This window comes from Hemiscyllium ocellatum, chromosome 16, assembly GCF_020745735.1.
Source record: "Hemiscyllium ocellatum isolate sHemOce1 chromosome 16, sHemOce1.pat.X.cur, whole genome shotgun sequence".
In the NCBI taxonomy this organism is placed as follows: domain Eukaryota; kingdom Metazoa; phylum Chordata; class Chondrichthyes; order Orectolobiformes; family Hemiscylliidae; genus Hemiscyllium; species Hemiscyllium ocellatum.
Genome location: NC_083416.1, coordinates 59,157,556 through 59,176,153, shown reverse-complemented (window position 1 = coordinate 59,176,153; position 18,598 = coordinate 59,157,556). Strand labels below are relative to the sequence as shown.

At 40.1% G+C, this 18,598-nt stretch overlaps 1 protein-coding gene across 3 annotated transcripts in view; it reads left to right on the top strand.

Moving 5' to 3' along the window:
• atp10b (ATPase phospholipid transporting 10B) overlaps positions 1-18,598 on the top strand; it is a 253,403-nt gene that overhangs the window by 144,082 nt on the left and 90,723 nt on the right. For all 3 annotated transcript variants that reach the window (XM_060836863.1, XM_060836864.1, XM_060836865.1), the window contains exons 2-3: positions 11,853-12,171; positions 13,431-13,625. In XM_060836863.1, the coding sequence (XP_060692846.1) occupies positions 11,891-12,171; positions 13,431-13,625 (476 nt within the window). In that variant the 5' untranslated portion in view covers positions 11,853-11,890. The remainder of the gene's footprint in view (positions 1-11,852; positions 12,172-13,430; positions 13,626-18,598) is intronic.

Below are 18,598 nucleotides of genomic sequence, written 5' to 3'. Positions count from 1 at the left end.
GCATTGGAGATACTATCAAAAGCAGTCAATTTCAAAATTTCTGCAAAAAGAATCTTATAAGGAGGTTCAGATTCTTGTCAAATTTTGATGTAAGAATTCACCATTCACCGAAATGTCTGTACTCCCATCTGCTATCAATATATGAAAGCACATTTTGTGCATTCATCCAGGAATTGTTCCTGTGTGACAAAGCCAATATGCTTCAAAAATTTCATTGTATAATTCTAGCTGCAGCAGCTCTCATTGATTGCATGTATATGTTGCCACATGATCATGAATCTCTTGCATGGAAAACATGCATCTTTACTGCAAGAGTGACATTATCAGTGCGAACTTTCACTCTGTTGGGACTGTTCTTTTTGTGAATTGTATATTACAACCTGAGCTCATGACTGCCTGATGTTTTGGTAAGCATTTGTAAAATTCCATGTTCATTTAGGTTTTGTAAACTAATAAAGTACCCCTTGCACCTTTGGTTCAAATGTCACTTTACATACTCAAACATCCAGTCCTGCCATTTTTCCTCAGTGCTGACCTCCTTAACTAACTGTCTCTGTACAAGCATCAGTAACTGCCTACTTGCTGCTACTCAACAAGATCTTTACATGACTACCTTAATCTTGTTACCTTGGATTGAAAGTCACGAAAGAGGCCATTCAGCCTATTGAGTCTAGGCTAATCATCCAAAGAGTATCTCACTCAGACCCAATGCCCCCACCTTATCCCCCATAACTCTGCATGTGGCTAATCCACCTAGATAGCACATCCCTGGACACTATAGGGCAATTTAGCATGGAAAATCCACATAGCCTGCAGATCTTCGGACTGTGGGAGGAAATCAGGCCACCCAGTGGAAACCCACATAGACACAGGGCAAACATGCAAAGTCCACTAGATAGACACCCAAGGCTGGAACTGAATCTGGTGCAGTGAGGCAGCAATGCTGACCACTGTGCCATTGTGCCACCCTTATTCCTTCTACAAAGCTATGAATTTCTTTTCTTATAGCTCAACATTAGATACCAAACCTCACCATCAAGCCAGCGGATAAAGGGGGCGCAGTGGTAGTCTGGCGCACTGACCTCTACACCATTGAAGCCAAACGCCAACTCGAGGACACCTCTTCCTACTGCCCCATCATCAAACCATCATCTCCCAGACCATACAGAACCTCATCACCTCAGGAGATCTCCCACCCACAGCTTCCAACCTCATAGTCCGGGAACCCCACACTGCCCGGTTCTACCTCCTTCCCAAGATCCACAAGCCTGACCACCCTGGCCAACCCATTGTCTCAGCATGCTCCTGCCCCACTGAACTCATCTCTACCTACCTCGACACTTTCCTATCCCCCCAGTCCAGGAACTCCCCACATATGTTCGAGACACCACCCACGCCCTCCGCCTCCTCCAAGATCTCCGTTTCCCCGGTCCAATCCCTCTACACCTTCATCCACCATGACCAGGGCCTCCAAGCCGTCCATTGTTTCCTCTCCAGATGTCCCCAACAGTACCCTGCCACTGACACTCTCATTCGTTTGGCCGAACTGGTCCTCACCCTTAACAATTTCTCCTTTAAATCCTCCCACTATCTCTAAACCCTTTCAGGTTTCACAACATCCTTCCAATAGGAAGTAGACCAGAACTGCATACAATATTCCAACAGTGGCTTAACAAATGTCCTAAACAGCTGTAACATGACCTCCCAACTCCTGTACTCAGAGCTCTGACCAATAAAGGAAAGCATACCAAATTCCTTCTTCACTATTCTATCTACCTGTGACTCCACTTTCAAGGAACTATGAACCTGCACTCCAAGGTTGCGCAACACTCCCCACGCCTAATCATTAAGGGTATAAGTCTTGCACTGATTTGCCTTTCCAAAATACAGCACCAAAGGCTCAAGGTATGCAGCATGTGGAGAATCATGGGATTCATGGGGCATGCAGACATCAGGTATGTTCCACATGGAGGATTGATCGTGGGCATGCACAGTGGGATGGATGCACAGTGGTTCATGGGGTGTGTGCGTACTTTGTTTTCCTGGTTGCGGCCACACACATGTGCAGCTTACTGAGCATGAATATCTCAATTATGTCATTGGTCATTACATATCGAACAAGTTCATCTCATAGAACATAGAACATAGAACATAGAAAGATACAGCGCAGTACAGGCCCTTCGGCCCTCGATGTTGCGCCGACCGAATCCTACCTAACCTACACTAGCCCAATAACTTCCAAATGCCTATCCAATGCCCGCTTAAATGACCATAAAGAAGGAGAGTTCACCACTGCTACTGGCAGGGCATTCCATGAACTCACAACCCGCTGTGTAAAGAATCTACCCCTAACATCTGTCCTATACCTACCACCCCTTAATTTAAAGCTGTGTCCCCTAGTAACACCTGACTCCATTAGCGGTAAAAGGTTCTCAGTGTCGACGCTATCTAAACCCCTAATCATCTTATACACCTCTATCAAATCTCCCCTAAACCTTCTCTTCTCCAATGAGAACAGCCCCAAGTGCCTCAGCCTTTCCTCATAAGATTTTCCTACCATTCCAGGCAACATCCTGGTAAACCTCCTCTGCACTCGTTCCAATGCCTCCACATCCTTCCTATAGTATGGCGACCAAAACTGCACACAATACTCCAGATGAGGCCGCACCAGAGTCTTATACAGTTGCAACATGACCTCAGGACTCCGGAACTCAATTCCTCTACCAATAAAGCCCAGTACACCATATGCCTTCCTCACAGCACTATTTACCTGGGTGGCAACTTTCAGAGATCTGTGTACATGGACACCAAGATCCCTCTGCTCATCCACACTACCAAGTAGCCTACCATTAGCCCAGTAATCCATCATCTTGTAACTCCTACCAAAGTGAATGACTTCACACTTAGCTACATTGAATTCCATTTGCCACATTTCTGCCCAGCTCTGCAACTTATCTATATCCCGCTGTAACCTACCACTTCCTTCCTCACTATCCACAACTCCACCGACTTTTGTGTCATCTGCAAACTTGCTTACCCAGCTTTCAAGCCCTTCCTCTAGATCATTTATAAAGATAACAAAAAGCAATGGTCCCAAAACAGATCCTTGTGGTACACCGCTAGTAACTGCACTCCAAGATGAACATAGTCCATCAACTACTACCCTCTGTCTCCTTCCAGCCAGCCAATTCCTAATCCAAACCTCTAATGTATCCTCAATGCCATACCTCCGTAGTTTTAGCATTAGCCTACCATGGGGAACCTTATCGAACGCCTTACTAAAATCCATATACACAACATCTACTGCTTTACCCTCGTCCACTTCCTTAGTCACCTTCTCAAAGAACTCAATAAGGTTTGTGAGGCACGACCTGCCCTTCACAAAACCATGCTGGCTATCCTTGATCACGTTATTCCTATCCAGATGTTCATAAATCTTATCCCTTACCATTCTCTCTAAGACTTTGCCCACCACTGAAGTCAGACTCACTGGCCTATAGTTACTAGGGCTATCCCTACTCCCTTTCTTGAACAAGGGGACCACATTCGCTATCCTCCAGTCCTCTGGTACTATTCCCGTTGACAATGACGACATAAAAATCCAGGCCAATGGCTCTGCTATCTCCTCCCTAGCTTCCCATAGGATCCTAGGGTAAATGCCATCAGGCCCAGGAGACTTATCTATTTTCATCCTCTCCAATATTCCCAGAACCTCTTCCCTGCATATTTCCAGGCCATCCATTCTAATCATGTGTGACTCCATATTCACATCAGCAACAGTGTCCTGTTCCTGAGTGAATACTGATGAAAAGTATTGATTTAGTGTCTCTCCAATCTCCTCCGCCTCCACACACAACTTCCCACTACTATCCTTGACTGGACCGATACCTACCCTAGTCATCCTTTTATTCCTGACATACCTATAGAAAGCCTTTGGGTTTTCCCTAATCCTACCAGCTAAAGACTTTTCATGTCCCCTTCTTGCTTCTCTTAGCTCTCTCTTTAGATCCTTCCTGGCTACCTTATAACTCTCTATCGCCCCAACTGAACCTTTATGCCTCATCTTTACATATGCCGCCTTCTTCCCTTTCACAAGGGATTCCAATTCCTTACTAAACCACGGCTGCCTCACAAGGCCCTTTACACCATGCCTGACTGGTACATACTTATCGAGGACACGTAGTAGCTGCTCCTTGAACAATCCCCACATCTCATTAGTGTTCTTCTCTTGAAGCCTGTTTTTCCAATCCACACATCCTAAGTCATGCCTCACTGCATCATAATTTCCCTGCCCCCAGCTATAACTCTTGCCCTGCAGCGCACACTTATCCCTCTCCATCACTAAAGTAAAAGTCACCGAGTTGTGGTCACTGTCCCCGAAGTGCTCACCTACCTCCAAGTCTAACACCTGGCCAGGTTCATTACCTAGAACCAAATCCAGTATAGCCTCACCTCTTGTTGGCCTGTCTACATATTGTGTCAGGAAACCCTCCTGCACACATTGGACAAACACCGACCCATCTAATGAACTCGAGCTATAGCTCTCCCAGTCAATATCTGGGAAGTTAAAGTCCCCCATAACAACCACCCTGCTACCTTCACTCTTTTCCTGAATCATCCTCGCAATATTATCCTCTACTTCTCTAGGACTTCTCTAGGACTCTAGGCCTCTATGAGGCAGAAGTAGTTACAGACAGTACAAAGTCTCCAAGGACATGAAGCTGAACCAAACTTGATCTGTACAAATTTTTCAGCATGCTGTTATATGAATTTATGCCTTACTCAGGAAATGGGGGGAATGACGGTATCGGGAATCCTTTCCAGATTTCAATGTCTTACTTTTCTCATAGTGCACACAGCTAGCAAGCTGCAGATCAATCGTGGTTAGTGCAAATTTAGAAAAGCAGTAATCAGATACAGAATGTTTGCATTTAACCCTAACTCTAATCCTCATCTTATCACATCTTGTTTTGTAATGCCAGCTATAAAGCCATACGTCCCAAAGGATGGATGGTCATATGCCATAGCATATCCTTTCAGCTGTTTGCAACAAGCAAGGTGTTGACCGTCACCAACCAGCCCATGCTTGGACAATATATAATGTATTTTCCAATGTTAGATGTGATTCCATGATTGGGTAGCATTTGTACCGGTCAAGTTCCATTAAGATCTTAAATAAAACCCCAAAAAACCGTGGAAGGATCACTGGAGCTGAAACTTTAGATCTGGCAGCATCTGCGAAGAGAAATCAAAGTTACTGAGCTTTTCCAGCAACTTCTGCTTTTGACTCTGTTAGGATCTTAGATATTTCAATTAAGTTATCTCTGACTCTTCTAATCTCCAGAGGAGACAGGCCTAGCCATTCTAGCCTTTCCTCATCTGGAAGTAAGCTTATTCCAAGTATATGGAGTTAATCTTAACTGAATCAAACATATTAACATCCTTCCATAAGTAAGGACTAGTACTCTACATAGTACTCCAAATGCAGTCTCACCAATGCTCTGTACAACTGAAGCATAACCTCCCTACTCTTGCATTCAATTCCCCTCACAATAAAACATAATGTTCTATTAGATTTCCTGATTGCTTGCTGTACCTGCATGCTAACCTTTTGCAATTTATGCATTAGGATAGCTATGATGGCTCTGCCTGATTACATTGAACCTATCTAAGTGCTCTGTTTTAAAGTCTGTAATAATGGCTTCTAACATTTTCCATATCGCAGATGTTTAAAATTTAAAATCTTTAAAATATTTTAAATCCAGTTTGCTTCATTCTTATGAAAAAAAATTGCTGAAGTAGAACAACTCCTTAATGTATATTGGCATTGTCAATTATTATTGACAAATAACATTTATGTTTCATTATTTTCAGAAGATGAGTATGCATTACAGGCAGCTTCATACAGGAATGTAAAATCCACATGAACATAACTTCCTATAATGCATTACCTCATGTAGTGACTTTACCAATTAAACCATGAGGGATCTCATGAATATAATGTAAATCTACATTTTATACACAGTAGCTTTCCCATGACAATATCATTGTAAGTGCTGCATAATGTGAAAAACACAGCTTATAGATTAATACTGTCCCCTGAAACCAGATATAAAAGTGATAAATGCCTTCTAGAAGAGGAGGACACATTTATGGGGATTTTCATAATTTGAAATTCCCTTTGTTTTCTCAGCAAATAATTCCTACAAACTCATGGCATCTTCCAACTTATTGATATGTATGCTTTCCTCTTCACTCCTTGTAGTTCCCCAGTAAAAATCCACCAAAAATGGAAAGTTTACTCTACATATCCAACATAAAGAAACTGTTTGTCTCACACCCTTGGAACTTTTGTTTTCTCCTTTATTCTTATATAGGCTGTGGGAGTCCCTACTTGTCCTTGATTTGATTGATTCTCTCTTAAGGGCAATTAAGGTCAACCAGATTGCTAATAGAATGAAGTCAGATGGCGATCAAACCAGTTAAGGATGACAGATTTCCTTCTATAAAGGACAAGAGTGAACAAGATGGTGTTTTGCCACCATGGTCTCCATTAGATCTGCCTTTAATTCCATACTCATATTGAATTTAAATATCACCATTCAGCAAGGTGGAAGTTAAGCTCATAGTGCCAGTACATTGGCGTGATGTTCTGGATTACCAGTTCACTGGCATCACCAATACACCAGCATCTCCATCTTAAATACTGGAAGAAATATAAAAGGGCCTTCCACATAGTGAACTGGACTTTATGTGTCCTCACTGGGCATGTTTTAACCAGAAACGTTCCACCCATCCTCAAGCTGATCCATGTAATACGGAGTAGATGTTATGGGTTGGGAGTGAGTGGGTTGGAGTGGGGAGTGGAGATCATGGTGGTGGTGGTTGGGTGCCAAATCAACAGCCTGGCTTCCTTATTTAAATAAATAACTCAGGATTAGTTGAGCATGTCAATGGCTCAGTTGATCCAAATATGATCTTGCCCATGCTTAAACAAATTAATGTAGACAGGTATGTGGGATAGGCAGCCAATTTTCTTAATACGTTTTTTTAATAAGGAACGAAGGAGGGATTATTATCTTCGGTGAGTGCCCTTTGTGCACCAGGGGTACAATTCCAGGAGGTAAAATAACCCATTCTTTTTCTCCTGCTTGAACTTTAAATCATAAACCTCCAATCCCTTTCACCCTCCTTCCAGTATGCTTGAATCCTTCCCACTCAATAGGCCCAACTTCCTTGAGTTTGGAGATCCATTGAAACTTCCATCCTGGATTGCTTTCAGTCCAGGATCTGCTCAGTACTAAGAACATATGAATGTAAGAACTAAGAACAGGAATAGGCAATTCTGGCCCTTGAACCTGCTCCACCACTTAATACGATCATGGCTGATCTCATCATGGCCTCAACTCCACTTTCCTGCCCACTTCCTATAACTCTTTCACCCATTATAAATTATCAATCTATCTCCTTCCTCAGTTTATTCAGGGACCTATCATCCATCACACTTTGGAGTAGTGTATTCGACAAATTCATGACACTTTGGGAGGAATAATTCCTCCTCCTCTCTGTTTTAAATCTGGCCAACCCTTAGTGTAAAGTCATGACCACTTGTTCTTGCTTGACCCACAAGGGTAACATCCTTTCAACTCCCACTCTGTTCAATTCCCTTGAACATCTTATGTATGTAAATTCTATCTCCTCATTCTTCTAAAATTTAATGAATACAGACCTAAACTGCTCAGTCACTCCTCATAAAACAAACAGTTCATCACTGGAAGTAATCTAATGTACCAAGCTCTCAGTGATGCCAGAACTGCTGTTGGTCAGTCAGCTCCAGAGAATAGGACTTCCTCCAACTGAGGGTAAAAGTCCCACTCTGCACAATGTTAGCCTATCATTTAGAACATTATGGTGAGTTAGTCATGCTTCTTATCAGTTTGTTGTCTCGTCACTGCCTTCCCTTCCAGAGAGCATGCAATCTTCCTGACTCACCATTAAAGTTTGACCAGTAACTCGTTTCACTGAGCTACCTCTAGACAGCAATTAGTACAGCAGTATTTAACCTTGATAAACAATCTTTAAAATTGTCTGATATAGTGCAAAGCAATTGATATTTGAAATAATATTATCACTATTAATTAATAATGACATTTATATTATGTTATTTTTGGTCTTGGAGATGGGGTAGAAGAAAAGAATGGATATTGTTCTGTTAGCTATTAATGTTAGATGTCATTTTGTTAACTCCTAACTCCCCAAATATTCATTATCTCTTTACTGTAGTGCTGCACATATTTTCTTTTGACACCCACATTTAACTCTGCACAGCATTCATTAATTCGCTCAGTTGTTTCACTGGCGACATGATCCCAGAAGATGACTTTGCTGAAATAGAAAGTAATTGGAGAATCAGTATTTCTGGCTTGTTGCATATCTCCAACTCTTCCAGCAGAGCCTCCCATCAGCAATGACATGGGAGTGGTAGATTTACCCTATCATTTTCTTTTGAATTCACAAATTTGCATTTGTTTAAGAATTGCTTTCCCATTAAATGAAAGCATGTACCAGTGAATGTAAGGCCAAACCATACTATTCATCAAATTTTTTGATTGCAGTTCGCAAAAAAATAGTGTCTGTCCCACTGAGAGTGGGAGAGCACTGTGACACTTGCTGCACTTTTCAGTATATAAGGTTCAGATGGAGCTATATATGTTACATATGAGTTGTTGATTGATTTAAATTATTGAAGTTTACTCATTGATCACTGCCTGATACTCGTTTGCAGCACTGAATCCAGGCACTGGGGATTTGACTCCTGTCGTTGATTGCCATGGGCATCTGTCTCTCTGTCTTCTGAGAGTTTACTTGGAGTTGGTGGACTTGAGGGAGAACTGATGATCCCACGTGGATAGAGCACATTTTTCATCCTCCACAACCTCGTAAGCAAGGTCTTCAGTGGTGCAACAGAGAAACTTGCATCTCGGTTGCTCCCACATTGCTTTATAGCTGAGTACTTTATAGGCCAGAATTGGTTGTAAATATCATTCAGTAACTGATCTAGTCAGATATGCCTTTCCATTTGAACAAAGAACAATATAGCACAGGAACAGATCCTTTGGCCTTCCAAACCTGTGCTGACACATTTGGTCTTCACGTACCAAATGTGGCGCAGTGGTTAGCACTGCTGTCTTACAGTACCAGGGATCCAGGTCAAATTCCAGCCTCAGGTACCTGTGTTGAGTTTGCACATTTTCCCTGTGTCTGCATAGGCTTCTTCTGGGTGTTCTGGTTTCCTCCTACAGTCTAAAGACATGCAGGTTAAATGAATTGGCCGTGCTAAAATTGCTCATAGTGTTCAGGCACGTTTAGGTTAGGTGCATTAGTCAAGGGTAATTTGGAGTAATGGGGAATGGGTTTGGGTGGGATGCTTTTCAGAGGGTCGGTGTGAACTAGTTGGGCCAAATGGCCTGTTTCTGTACTGTAGTGATTCTATGACAAAACTGTCTTTATTTATAAGATCTGTATCTGGCTATTCCCTTCCTGTTCATGTATTCATCCAGGCACTTCTGGAATGCATCTATTGTGTCTCCTTCCACCACCTCCTCTGGCAGGGTGTGTTTCAGACACTCACCACCTTTTGTGTGAAATAATTACCTCGCACATCTCTTTTAAATTTCCGCTCCCCACACCTTGAACCTGTGTCCCCTAGTAATTGACACCTCCACCCCGGGGAAAAGGCCTCATACTTTCCACTCTATCCATGTCATTCACAATCTTGCAAACTTTTATCAGGTTGCCCCTCAACTTCCTGCAATCCAGTGAAAACAAACACAGTCTATCCAACCTTTCTTCATTGCTAAAATCCCCCAAAACAGGCAACATTCTGGTAAACCTTTTCTGCGGTCTAAAGGTCTTCCTTTAAAAGATGTTAACTACGCATGATCTTTAGCCCCCTCTGAGGTGGAAAGTACCCCACAGTGAAGTTTCAATTAACTCAATAGTACAATCATGTTCACAGGCAGCGGAAATTTGACATCATTAAGGTTTTGTGATACAATGGTTGACTATATGTAGTTGTACTATAGTTGACACTGATGTTGCAAAATATTGAAACTGACCCTGCCTCAATGGTAAAAAAGAATCAATTCCCATGTGGATTCTTTGCACAAGATCTAAAAAGATCTATGACCCTCTTGCAACTATGTATTGCTGTCTCCAATATAACTGCATCCAAAACATGTTGAATTGTTTGCAGATAATGAATTTTTCAGACTGTTACCATTCCATAATTTCTAATATTGTGATTTGTAGAGTCCTGAATTATCAGAAGAGCCAACCTTATTGAAAAATGCTTCAGGTTATCCATGCTTGTAAAAGAGAATTAGCTTCACATAATTAGTCAGAAAACAGTATTCAACAGTTACTAGATTCTGAGAATTCAATTCAAGCTTGAAAATTGAATTTTCTTCATTTTAGTATAAGCTACTCTTGGTTCTACTCCACAGACATTCGTTTGCATAAATTGAAACCTTTCATAGTGTTCTACAATTACTTTTTAAGTCAATTTTATTTCAAGGAGAGCAGCAGACAAATAAGCGTTTTGCAATATTTTGCTTTGTTGTGGAGTTAAAAATTGTCCAACATTGCACTATATTTTATGAGGATGATTTATCTACAGAAGTATTGTGCGCTGGCTTTAGGGTCAGGATGTAATAAGTACATATGGATCATTTATTTCCTGGCCTATGCTGTAATAATAGGATGTAACATAATGCTTCTTAGATCTGACCTTACCATCCCTGTTTCTCAGGAAAGAAAATCTGTTCCATTTTTGGCAAAAAAAAATAGGTTGAACCTCTGTTATGAACCCCATTCTTCCATTAGCTTTTTATTTCTCAAATGTGAATGGTTAGTCTGGTAAGGTAACATGAGGAACCTCACAATGTTGGCAGGATGCTTAAAATTATCTGAACATGGTCCTGGAACGTGTAAACTCCGGACTAAAGAAACACAATTGTGCAGTGATAACCTATGCTTTTCCTATCAATCATCATTTCAAGTTTCAATCCAGGGAACTACAAAAGATGTAAAATGTTCCTTATGATTAAAAAATATTTTGAAATTGGTTTACAAGAGAAGAAATTTGACACCTCACAACTCCTTGATGTTACAATTCTTAATACTACATGTTAAATAGGAAGAGCAAGAAACGATATTAAATTCTTGGTAATGTCATCTTCCACCTTTGTTAAATAACAGGATTCATTTGTATATGACTTGAAATGCAGCCCATCTGATGGCTCAGTGGTTAGCACTGCTGCCTCACAGCACCAGGAACCCAGGTTTGATTCCACCTTAGGCAACTATTTATGTGGAGGTGTGTGTGTGTGTGTGTGTGTGTGTGTGTGTGTGTGTGTGTGTGTGTGTTTCCTCCAGGTGCTCCGGTTTCCTCCCACAGTCCAAAGGTGTGCAGGTTAGGTGGACTGGCCATGGGAAATGCAGACTTACATGGATTGGGTCTGGAGAGGGGGGATGGTGGGTCTGACTGGGTTGCTCTTCAGAGAGTTGATGTGGATGCGATGGGTTGAATGGCCTGCTTTCACACTGTAGGATTTCTATGATGTTATGAGATTGAAATATTTTATTAGTTGGGCCTCACTTCAATTCAATAAGACTCCAGCTGTACTAAACACTTTTTGTATTTACTGTAGAATTTCTGCAATTATAGTCAGATTAATAATATGACCTTTTGTTTTCTCATTAAAGTACTCTCATATCATTTATTTCTTATACTGATTACATAATATAGTTTCTGTCTCAATAAAAGGTTTGTTGTTCTATTCCAATATCAGACCAAACACCTGAAGATGGAAAAGTGACCCAGTGAATAATGGCACACTCGATAGAATGGATTCGATTCCGCTTCCAGCAGCAACGACCCCATAATGTCTCTGAAACAACACCATTGTTATCACCTTCATCACGGAATTCTCCAGTCAGGACACAAAAGTCAGCTGGTTTAAGCAACCAAAGAATTATCATTCCAAATAATGGAAAGTTTCCCAGAAACTCAGAAAAGCTAATGAAAAGCTACTTGAGCAACAAAATAAGAACCACAAAGTATACCTTCATCAACTTCCTTCCAAAGAACATTTTTGAACAGTTTTACAGGTAAACACCTCAGTTTAATTCGCTCAGCATTCTTCATGACAACACAAGGATTTGCCAGGAGTGTTTAATATAAACCTTGATTACAATCACGTGGCTAAGCTTTTTTTAAGTATTTAAATGTGTCACCAATGGCTTATTTTGCTGCATTGGCCAGCTTGGCACTTCCTCTGTCCTGTGTGGTACAGCTTGGCACCTGTTTTCCTTGGCTTTCTCTCACTATTCACTTCTTGTCAATTCTTGATTTTGATTCTCAGTGTAAAGGGTTTAGTTTTCACTACCAGGTGTAATTGGAGAAATATTTCCTGAACCGATATATTTGTTTCCTACTAGTTAAATTGAAAAAGGCTTAATATATTTCAAATGAATTTTAAATGTATTTGACTCCAGGATGTATACCTTAATTATCACATTGAACTTTCGAACTTTGCACTGGTTCCAATTTTCAAAATATCAGCAGATCCAATTCTTCATTAGAACACAGTCTGCACTGAATTCTGATGAAAAATTATTGACCTCAGATGTTAGCTCTGCTTCTCTCTTCAGTGATGCTGCCTGATCTTCTGAGCATTTCCAATACTTTCTATTTTTATTTCAGATTTTCAGTTTCCACATGTAGTGATTGTTAAGAGGTCACAAGAAATGAGCACTGCAGATGCTGGAGATTAGAGTCAAAAACACTTTTTGACTTGTAACAAGATCAGCCTTATAGAATATGAGTTCCCTGACTGGGGTTGTTAATTTGGCCCAATCAGAGAGCCCTGGCTGACAGATAAAATCTAAAGTGTCATAATTTCTGTTTACTCTGGAAACCATTCCAGTGTCACATACTACTAAACTGTAAATATATGGTAACATGGTGATGGGATACCGGCCTCTGTGGAGTTATTTCACCACAGTCCTTTTCTCTGGTTTTGGAGCAAATTATTTGTCATCTACTTACATTTTGGAAATTGATTTTTGATATCTGAACATTTGTTTCGAATTATGCTGATATGCAAATTAAATCTTAAAGTAATGGAAATTATAGAGCAAACTCCTTTCTTTCAATTGTTTTCATCTGACTCATTAATTATTTATCCAGAGGACGCATTTAGCAAATAATCAAATGCTATTGAATATACCACTCTATGCAGATTGGATTATTGATTTTTTTTTAATGTAGTAACACTGGTTGTCTGATTTCTCAGATACGTTGTGGCAAAGATTCGAGAAAGGAAAAAATATGAAGTTTTGTTTTTCCATCCCCTTCCACATCCTAGGTTTGCTAATATTTACTTTCTGTTCCTGGCACTTCTGAACTGGGTCCCATTCATTGGAGTTTTCCAGAAAGAGATAACCATGTTACCCCTGATTATTGTGATGTCCACTACTGCTATTAAAGATGGAGTTGAAGACTACAAGAGATACAGATTTGATAAAAAGATAAATCAAGCCAAGACAAAGGTATTTGATTGGTATGTAACTTGCGATTCAATGCAAGGTAAGTCTCAGGATTATTGGAAGATTTTTGCATGACACAATTTATTGGTACTTTGCACTAGATGTTGAAGGGTGGTAAAATATGATTTAATGGTTGGTTGTTGTATGACAAAAAAATGAAGGATATAACACTAAAGCTTATTTTTGCCAATGGAAGGGATGAGGATCTAAGATAGAGCTCTGAATTTTCCTGGAATCACATAGCAACCATGTTGCATCTAAAAAGGCAGGTAGACCCTGGACCTTGAGTTCACATGCACATATCTGGCAGAAACATTACAGCAGAAAATGACTTGCCCTTTTAGAAAGCGCAAATGTGGCAAAGGCATTGAAACTCGGTTACAGAGTGTCTAAGAGTTGCAAAAATCTTTCCTAGCAGATTTAATAGATCTTTTTGTTATCAGCCAACATTATTAATGCTCAGCTGTTCTCTGTGGAATATTATTATGACAGTGAGAGTTGGGGTTGAGTTCCTTACCATTATAAGGTCAGAAATGGAGTTGTTCACTGATGATTGCATAATGATCAACACCAGTTGTAACTCCTCAAATACTGAAGCAATACATATACAAATGCAGCAAGACCTGGACATTGTCCAAGATTAGAGTTATGCTGGAAAAGCACAGCAGGTCAGGCAGCATCCAAGGAGTAGGAACATCGATATTTTGGGCAAACGCCCTTCATCAGGAAGGGCTTTTGCCCGAAATGGTCGATTTTCCTGCTCCTCGGATGCTGGTTGACCTGCTGTGCTTTTCCAGCATCACTCTAATCTTGACTCTGATCTCCAGCATCCGCAGTCTTCACTTTCGCCTGGTCATTATCCAGGTTGGGCAGATAAGTGGCAAATTAAATATGCATCACATATCCCTTCATATTCAGTGGCATTACCATCACTGAATCCCCAGCTATCAACAAGCTTGGGGGTCACAGAGTTAGGAATCCTGCAGTGATTTATTCACCTCTTGACTCCCTAAAGCCATACACAAGGTATGATGGAATATTTGTCTAGATTAGTGAAGCTTCAATAATACTCAAGGAACTTGACACCATCATGACAAAGCAGCCTGCTTGACATGCACTGTATTGATAACATTCAATACCTGTACCACTGACACTCAGTAGCAATGGTGTGTACCATCCAGAAATTCCACCAAGGCTCTTTTGACAGCAACTTCCAAAATCCACAACCACTCCATCTACAGTATAAGAGCAGCTGATACATGGAACACTAACACTTGCAAGCTCCACTCCAAGCTACTCACCACCCTAACTTGGATATATATCATCATTCCTTTTGTGTTGCCAGGTCAAAATCCTTGAACTCCCTCCCTATGACATTTTGGAACTATCTACACCAAATACACTGCACTGGTTCACCAAGACAGCTTACCACGACTTTCTCAGGACAGCTGGTGATATGCAAAAATGCTGGCCCAATGTTGTCTATAGACCATGAATCAATTTTTAAGAAGGGGGTTGATTGACATCTTAAAGATGTTATTAAAAGATTAGTTGTTTTGGATGCAGTGCAATGTAGACAAATGCTTGTTTTATAAGGGTCTAACAACTTGAAGAGAGTTAAATCTGTTGAATGGTCATTCAATCATGGGAGGTATGTAGGTATGGATTTTATGGAGGTATGGAGGTATGGATGTCCCTGGAATGGATATTTTGTCCTTTATTGTATTTCATCCGAACATAAGCCCTGAGTCCATGAAGTGAGAGAATAAACATATATTGCTTCCAAGTTGGCATAGGGGTTAAATTGTCCATGAGTATTGGTCGAGGCATACAAAGCCAGTAAGAGAAATCATGCACTCTGATGTTTTGCATATTCCTGGCTCCCTATTCTCCTTGCACCCCATTTTAATCCTCCCTATCAAACCTTTCAGGTCAGCTATGTATGTGAACCATTCTGGGATACTCAGAATGAGTAGGACAATATTCAAGGACCCTGGGTGATTTAATCTGGTGGGACAAGAGAAATGAGCCTGGTGGAAAGCTGGGAGTAACTTAGGATTCAATTTTGAATGCAACATATCTATTAATTAAAAAATGTAACGATATTCCATGTAATGTAAGTAAAAATGTTTAATGAGCATATTTCAGTTGTGTTAGCTAATGCAAAGGCACCTTTTCTTCAGCTTGGAGTATATATTGAATGTTAAATAATGTTTAGTTAAATTGATTTAGGTTTTGCTGCACAAAGATTGTAAAACTTCAAACCCTGTCCTGGAATTCTTTCCATTGGTTACTGCAAAATTCATTCCTTAAAATCATGTCATTGATACTACAGGGATCTTAACTATTATCTCCATCTGGAGAGTATATGGGGGATGTGTAGGCAGAAGAGGATATAAGAGGGTATTTATGGGGAATCGTAAGGTAGGCTAGAAGAAAGGAAGGAAATATGACAGGCTTCTGTTCCTCATTGCTGTTGTCCAATCCTTATTGGAGAAAACATCCGTCTTTTTTCCTGGTGCTAATAAGGATAGGTTCGAGCGTAACCTTATTAGTCTCTGTGAAGCAGAAACTGCTGTTATTCATTGCTTGGGCTAACGCAGGGCAAGTGACCATTCTGGATGAAGCATGGAAGGATACATTTACTGGTTGAAATCTATCCAAATGTGAGAAAAGTTACAACTTGTTAAAAGAAAGATTGCTTATAAATGAGGATTTCTGATGTCACCTTAGTATTGAAGAACCAAGGAGCTATATAAAGATTATGATTAGTATTGTAAAGGTTCTTGACAAATTGATAGGTACTCAAGAAGAACAGGTAATGATTGCTTATTTTGTATGCTGACATGGAGAGCTCATTCTGCTGAATTATAAAACACCTTCAAGTTTTATACAGATTACAGGATGCCTATTACAATTCCCACACGCAACAACCATGTGTTCCATTTTATCTTTGTTTCCCACAGTCTTTGTTGGGTAGTCTGTTCCTCACCCAAGGTCCTTGATTGCATGGTTTTTAGCTGTGAAAGTGGACAGTCTAGATGCCTTGCCTGTTAGGTATCAAATACTTCTCGTTACTAATTATATGACAAAAGTTTTAAACCTTAACTAACTTTAAACCTGCCAATGATTGCACATCCAACATCCAGATGTATTTTGCTGAAAAAGAATAATTGATTCAGTCTGATTAGAAGATGGTTATACTAAGCTTATCAACTTAGTTCTGGCTTGTAGTAAAAATTAATGTTTTTTAAACACCTAGAAACTAGAAAAACACTTGCACATTTTAAAGGTTTTTTTTGCATAGTCATTAATTTGTGCTTGAATGAATATAAAAAATGTAAATGCTGTTTTGGTATAACATCATTTGACTTGTTTAGAATATTAACAATCTGCTAAATTGAAATATTTTTTAGAAAAATAGTTGTTCAATTGAAGCTATAATTTAAAATCATAAGTCTTTAACCCTGATAAAGATTGCTATGATATTGCTTTATAATAAAAATGGGAGATGCACTCCGCTCCTCACCAAAGGCTGTTAATCCCCATTCCCTGTCAACATTTCATTAATACTTAGTTTAACCAACCGGTCTACCACATTACATTGTGATGATGCTGTGACTTTCAAGAGGCTTTTTTGTCATGATTTTTTTGAAGAGAGGCTATAAGGCAGAGGTCCCGAGCCATCTACTGAACTTCATGTGTATAAATAGCTTCTGAGGCCTAGTGGCTCTTTTTTAAGTTGAAACAACAGAAGCAGCCCGGTTGTGGCTTTGTAGGCTTTTTTTAGTTTTTAGTTTTAGGTGTAGGTTTAGCAGAAGCTATTGGGGTCTCAAAAGAATTGGAGGCTTCAGAGAATGTCTCCTAGCTACTACTCTCTCTGAATTTTCTCTTGGCATGTTTTTCATCCTGGATTGGAGAACTGCATGTGAAAACCTGTGTCTGAATTTTTGTTTTCTTTGCCAAGGGGTGTGTTAATGGGCTATTACTATGGATCGTTCTGCTATGACACAATAGTCGTGTTCCTCTGCAACTTTGCGCTATAGAAAATCATGCTACAGGATTTTGCACTGCAGAAGATCGCCAATAGAAAATCACTATACCCGTTCAGTAGAAAGTTCACATAATCCAAACAACATCCACAATTCATCAAGCACGTTATAGCCAATTCGTGTTGACAAAAGGTGTGTTATAGCAGAATGACTTGTATATTGAAACAGTTAATTAGTCATAGTTATAGTATCTGTTATTCTGTTAAATTTTCCAATTGATTTACATTATTCTAAATTCCTCTTTCTCTGGTTGTATTTTAACTCCAGTGTTTAAATAAATTGTTTTGCTTAAATCAAGTAGTTTGACCAATCACCCTGTATCAGGAACACTCTTGAGTTTAGAAGACTGAGAGGGGATATGATTGAGATGTATAAGATTATGAAAGGATCGGACACTCTGGCAGCAGGAAACATGTTTCCGCTGATGGGTGAGTGCCGAACCAGAGGACACAGCTTAAAAATACGGAGTAGACCATTTACGACAGAGATGAGGAGAAACTTCTTCACCCAGAGAGTGGGGGCTGTGTGGAATGCTCTGCCCCAGAGGACAGTGGAGGCCCAGTCTCTGGATTCATTTAAGAAAGAGTTGGATAGAGCTCTCAAAGATAGTGGAATCAAGGGTTATGGAGATAAGGCAGGGAGCGGATACTGATTAGGAATGATCAGCCATGATCATATTGAATGGCGGTGCAGGCTCGAAGGGCTGAATGGCCTACTCCTGCACCTATTGTCTATTGTCTATTTACACTTTCCTTTAAATTCAGAAAAATTCATGCCGAGGCTACCTTCTTAAAATATTTTGAGGGGGTCTGATTTGGGCCACAACAATGTGGAGTGTCAAGGCCAAATGGATGAAGGAGTGACATTAGCCGTTTTAGCAAAAATACTTGCCATTTCCTGTGGAATTGCCTACATAAGCGTCAGAGGTAGATGTG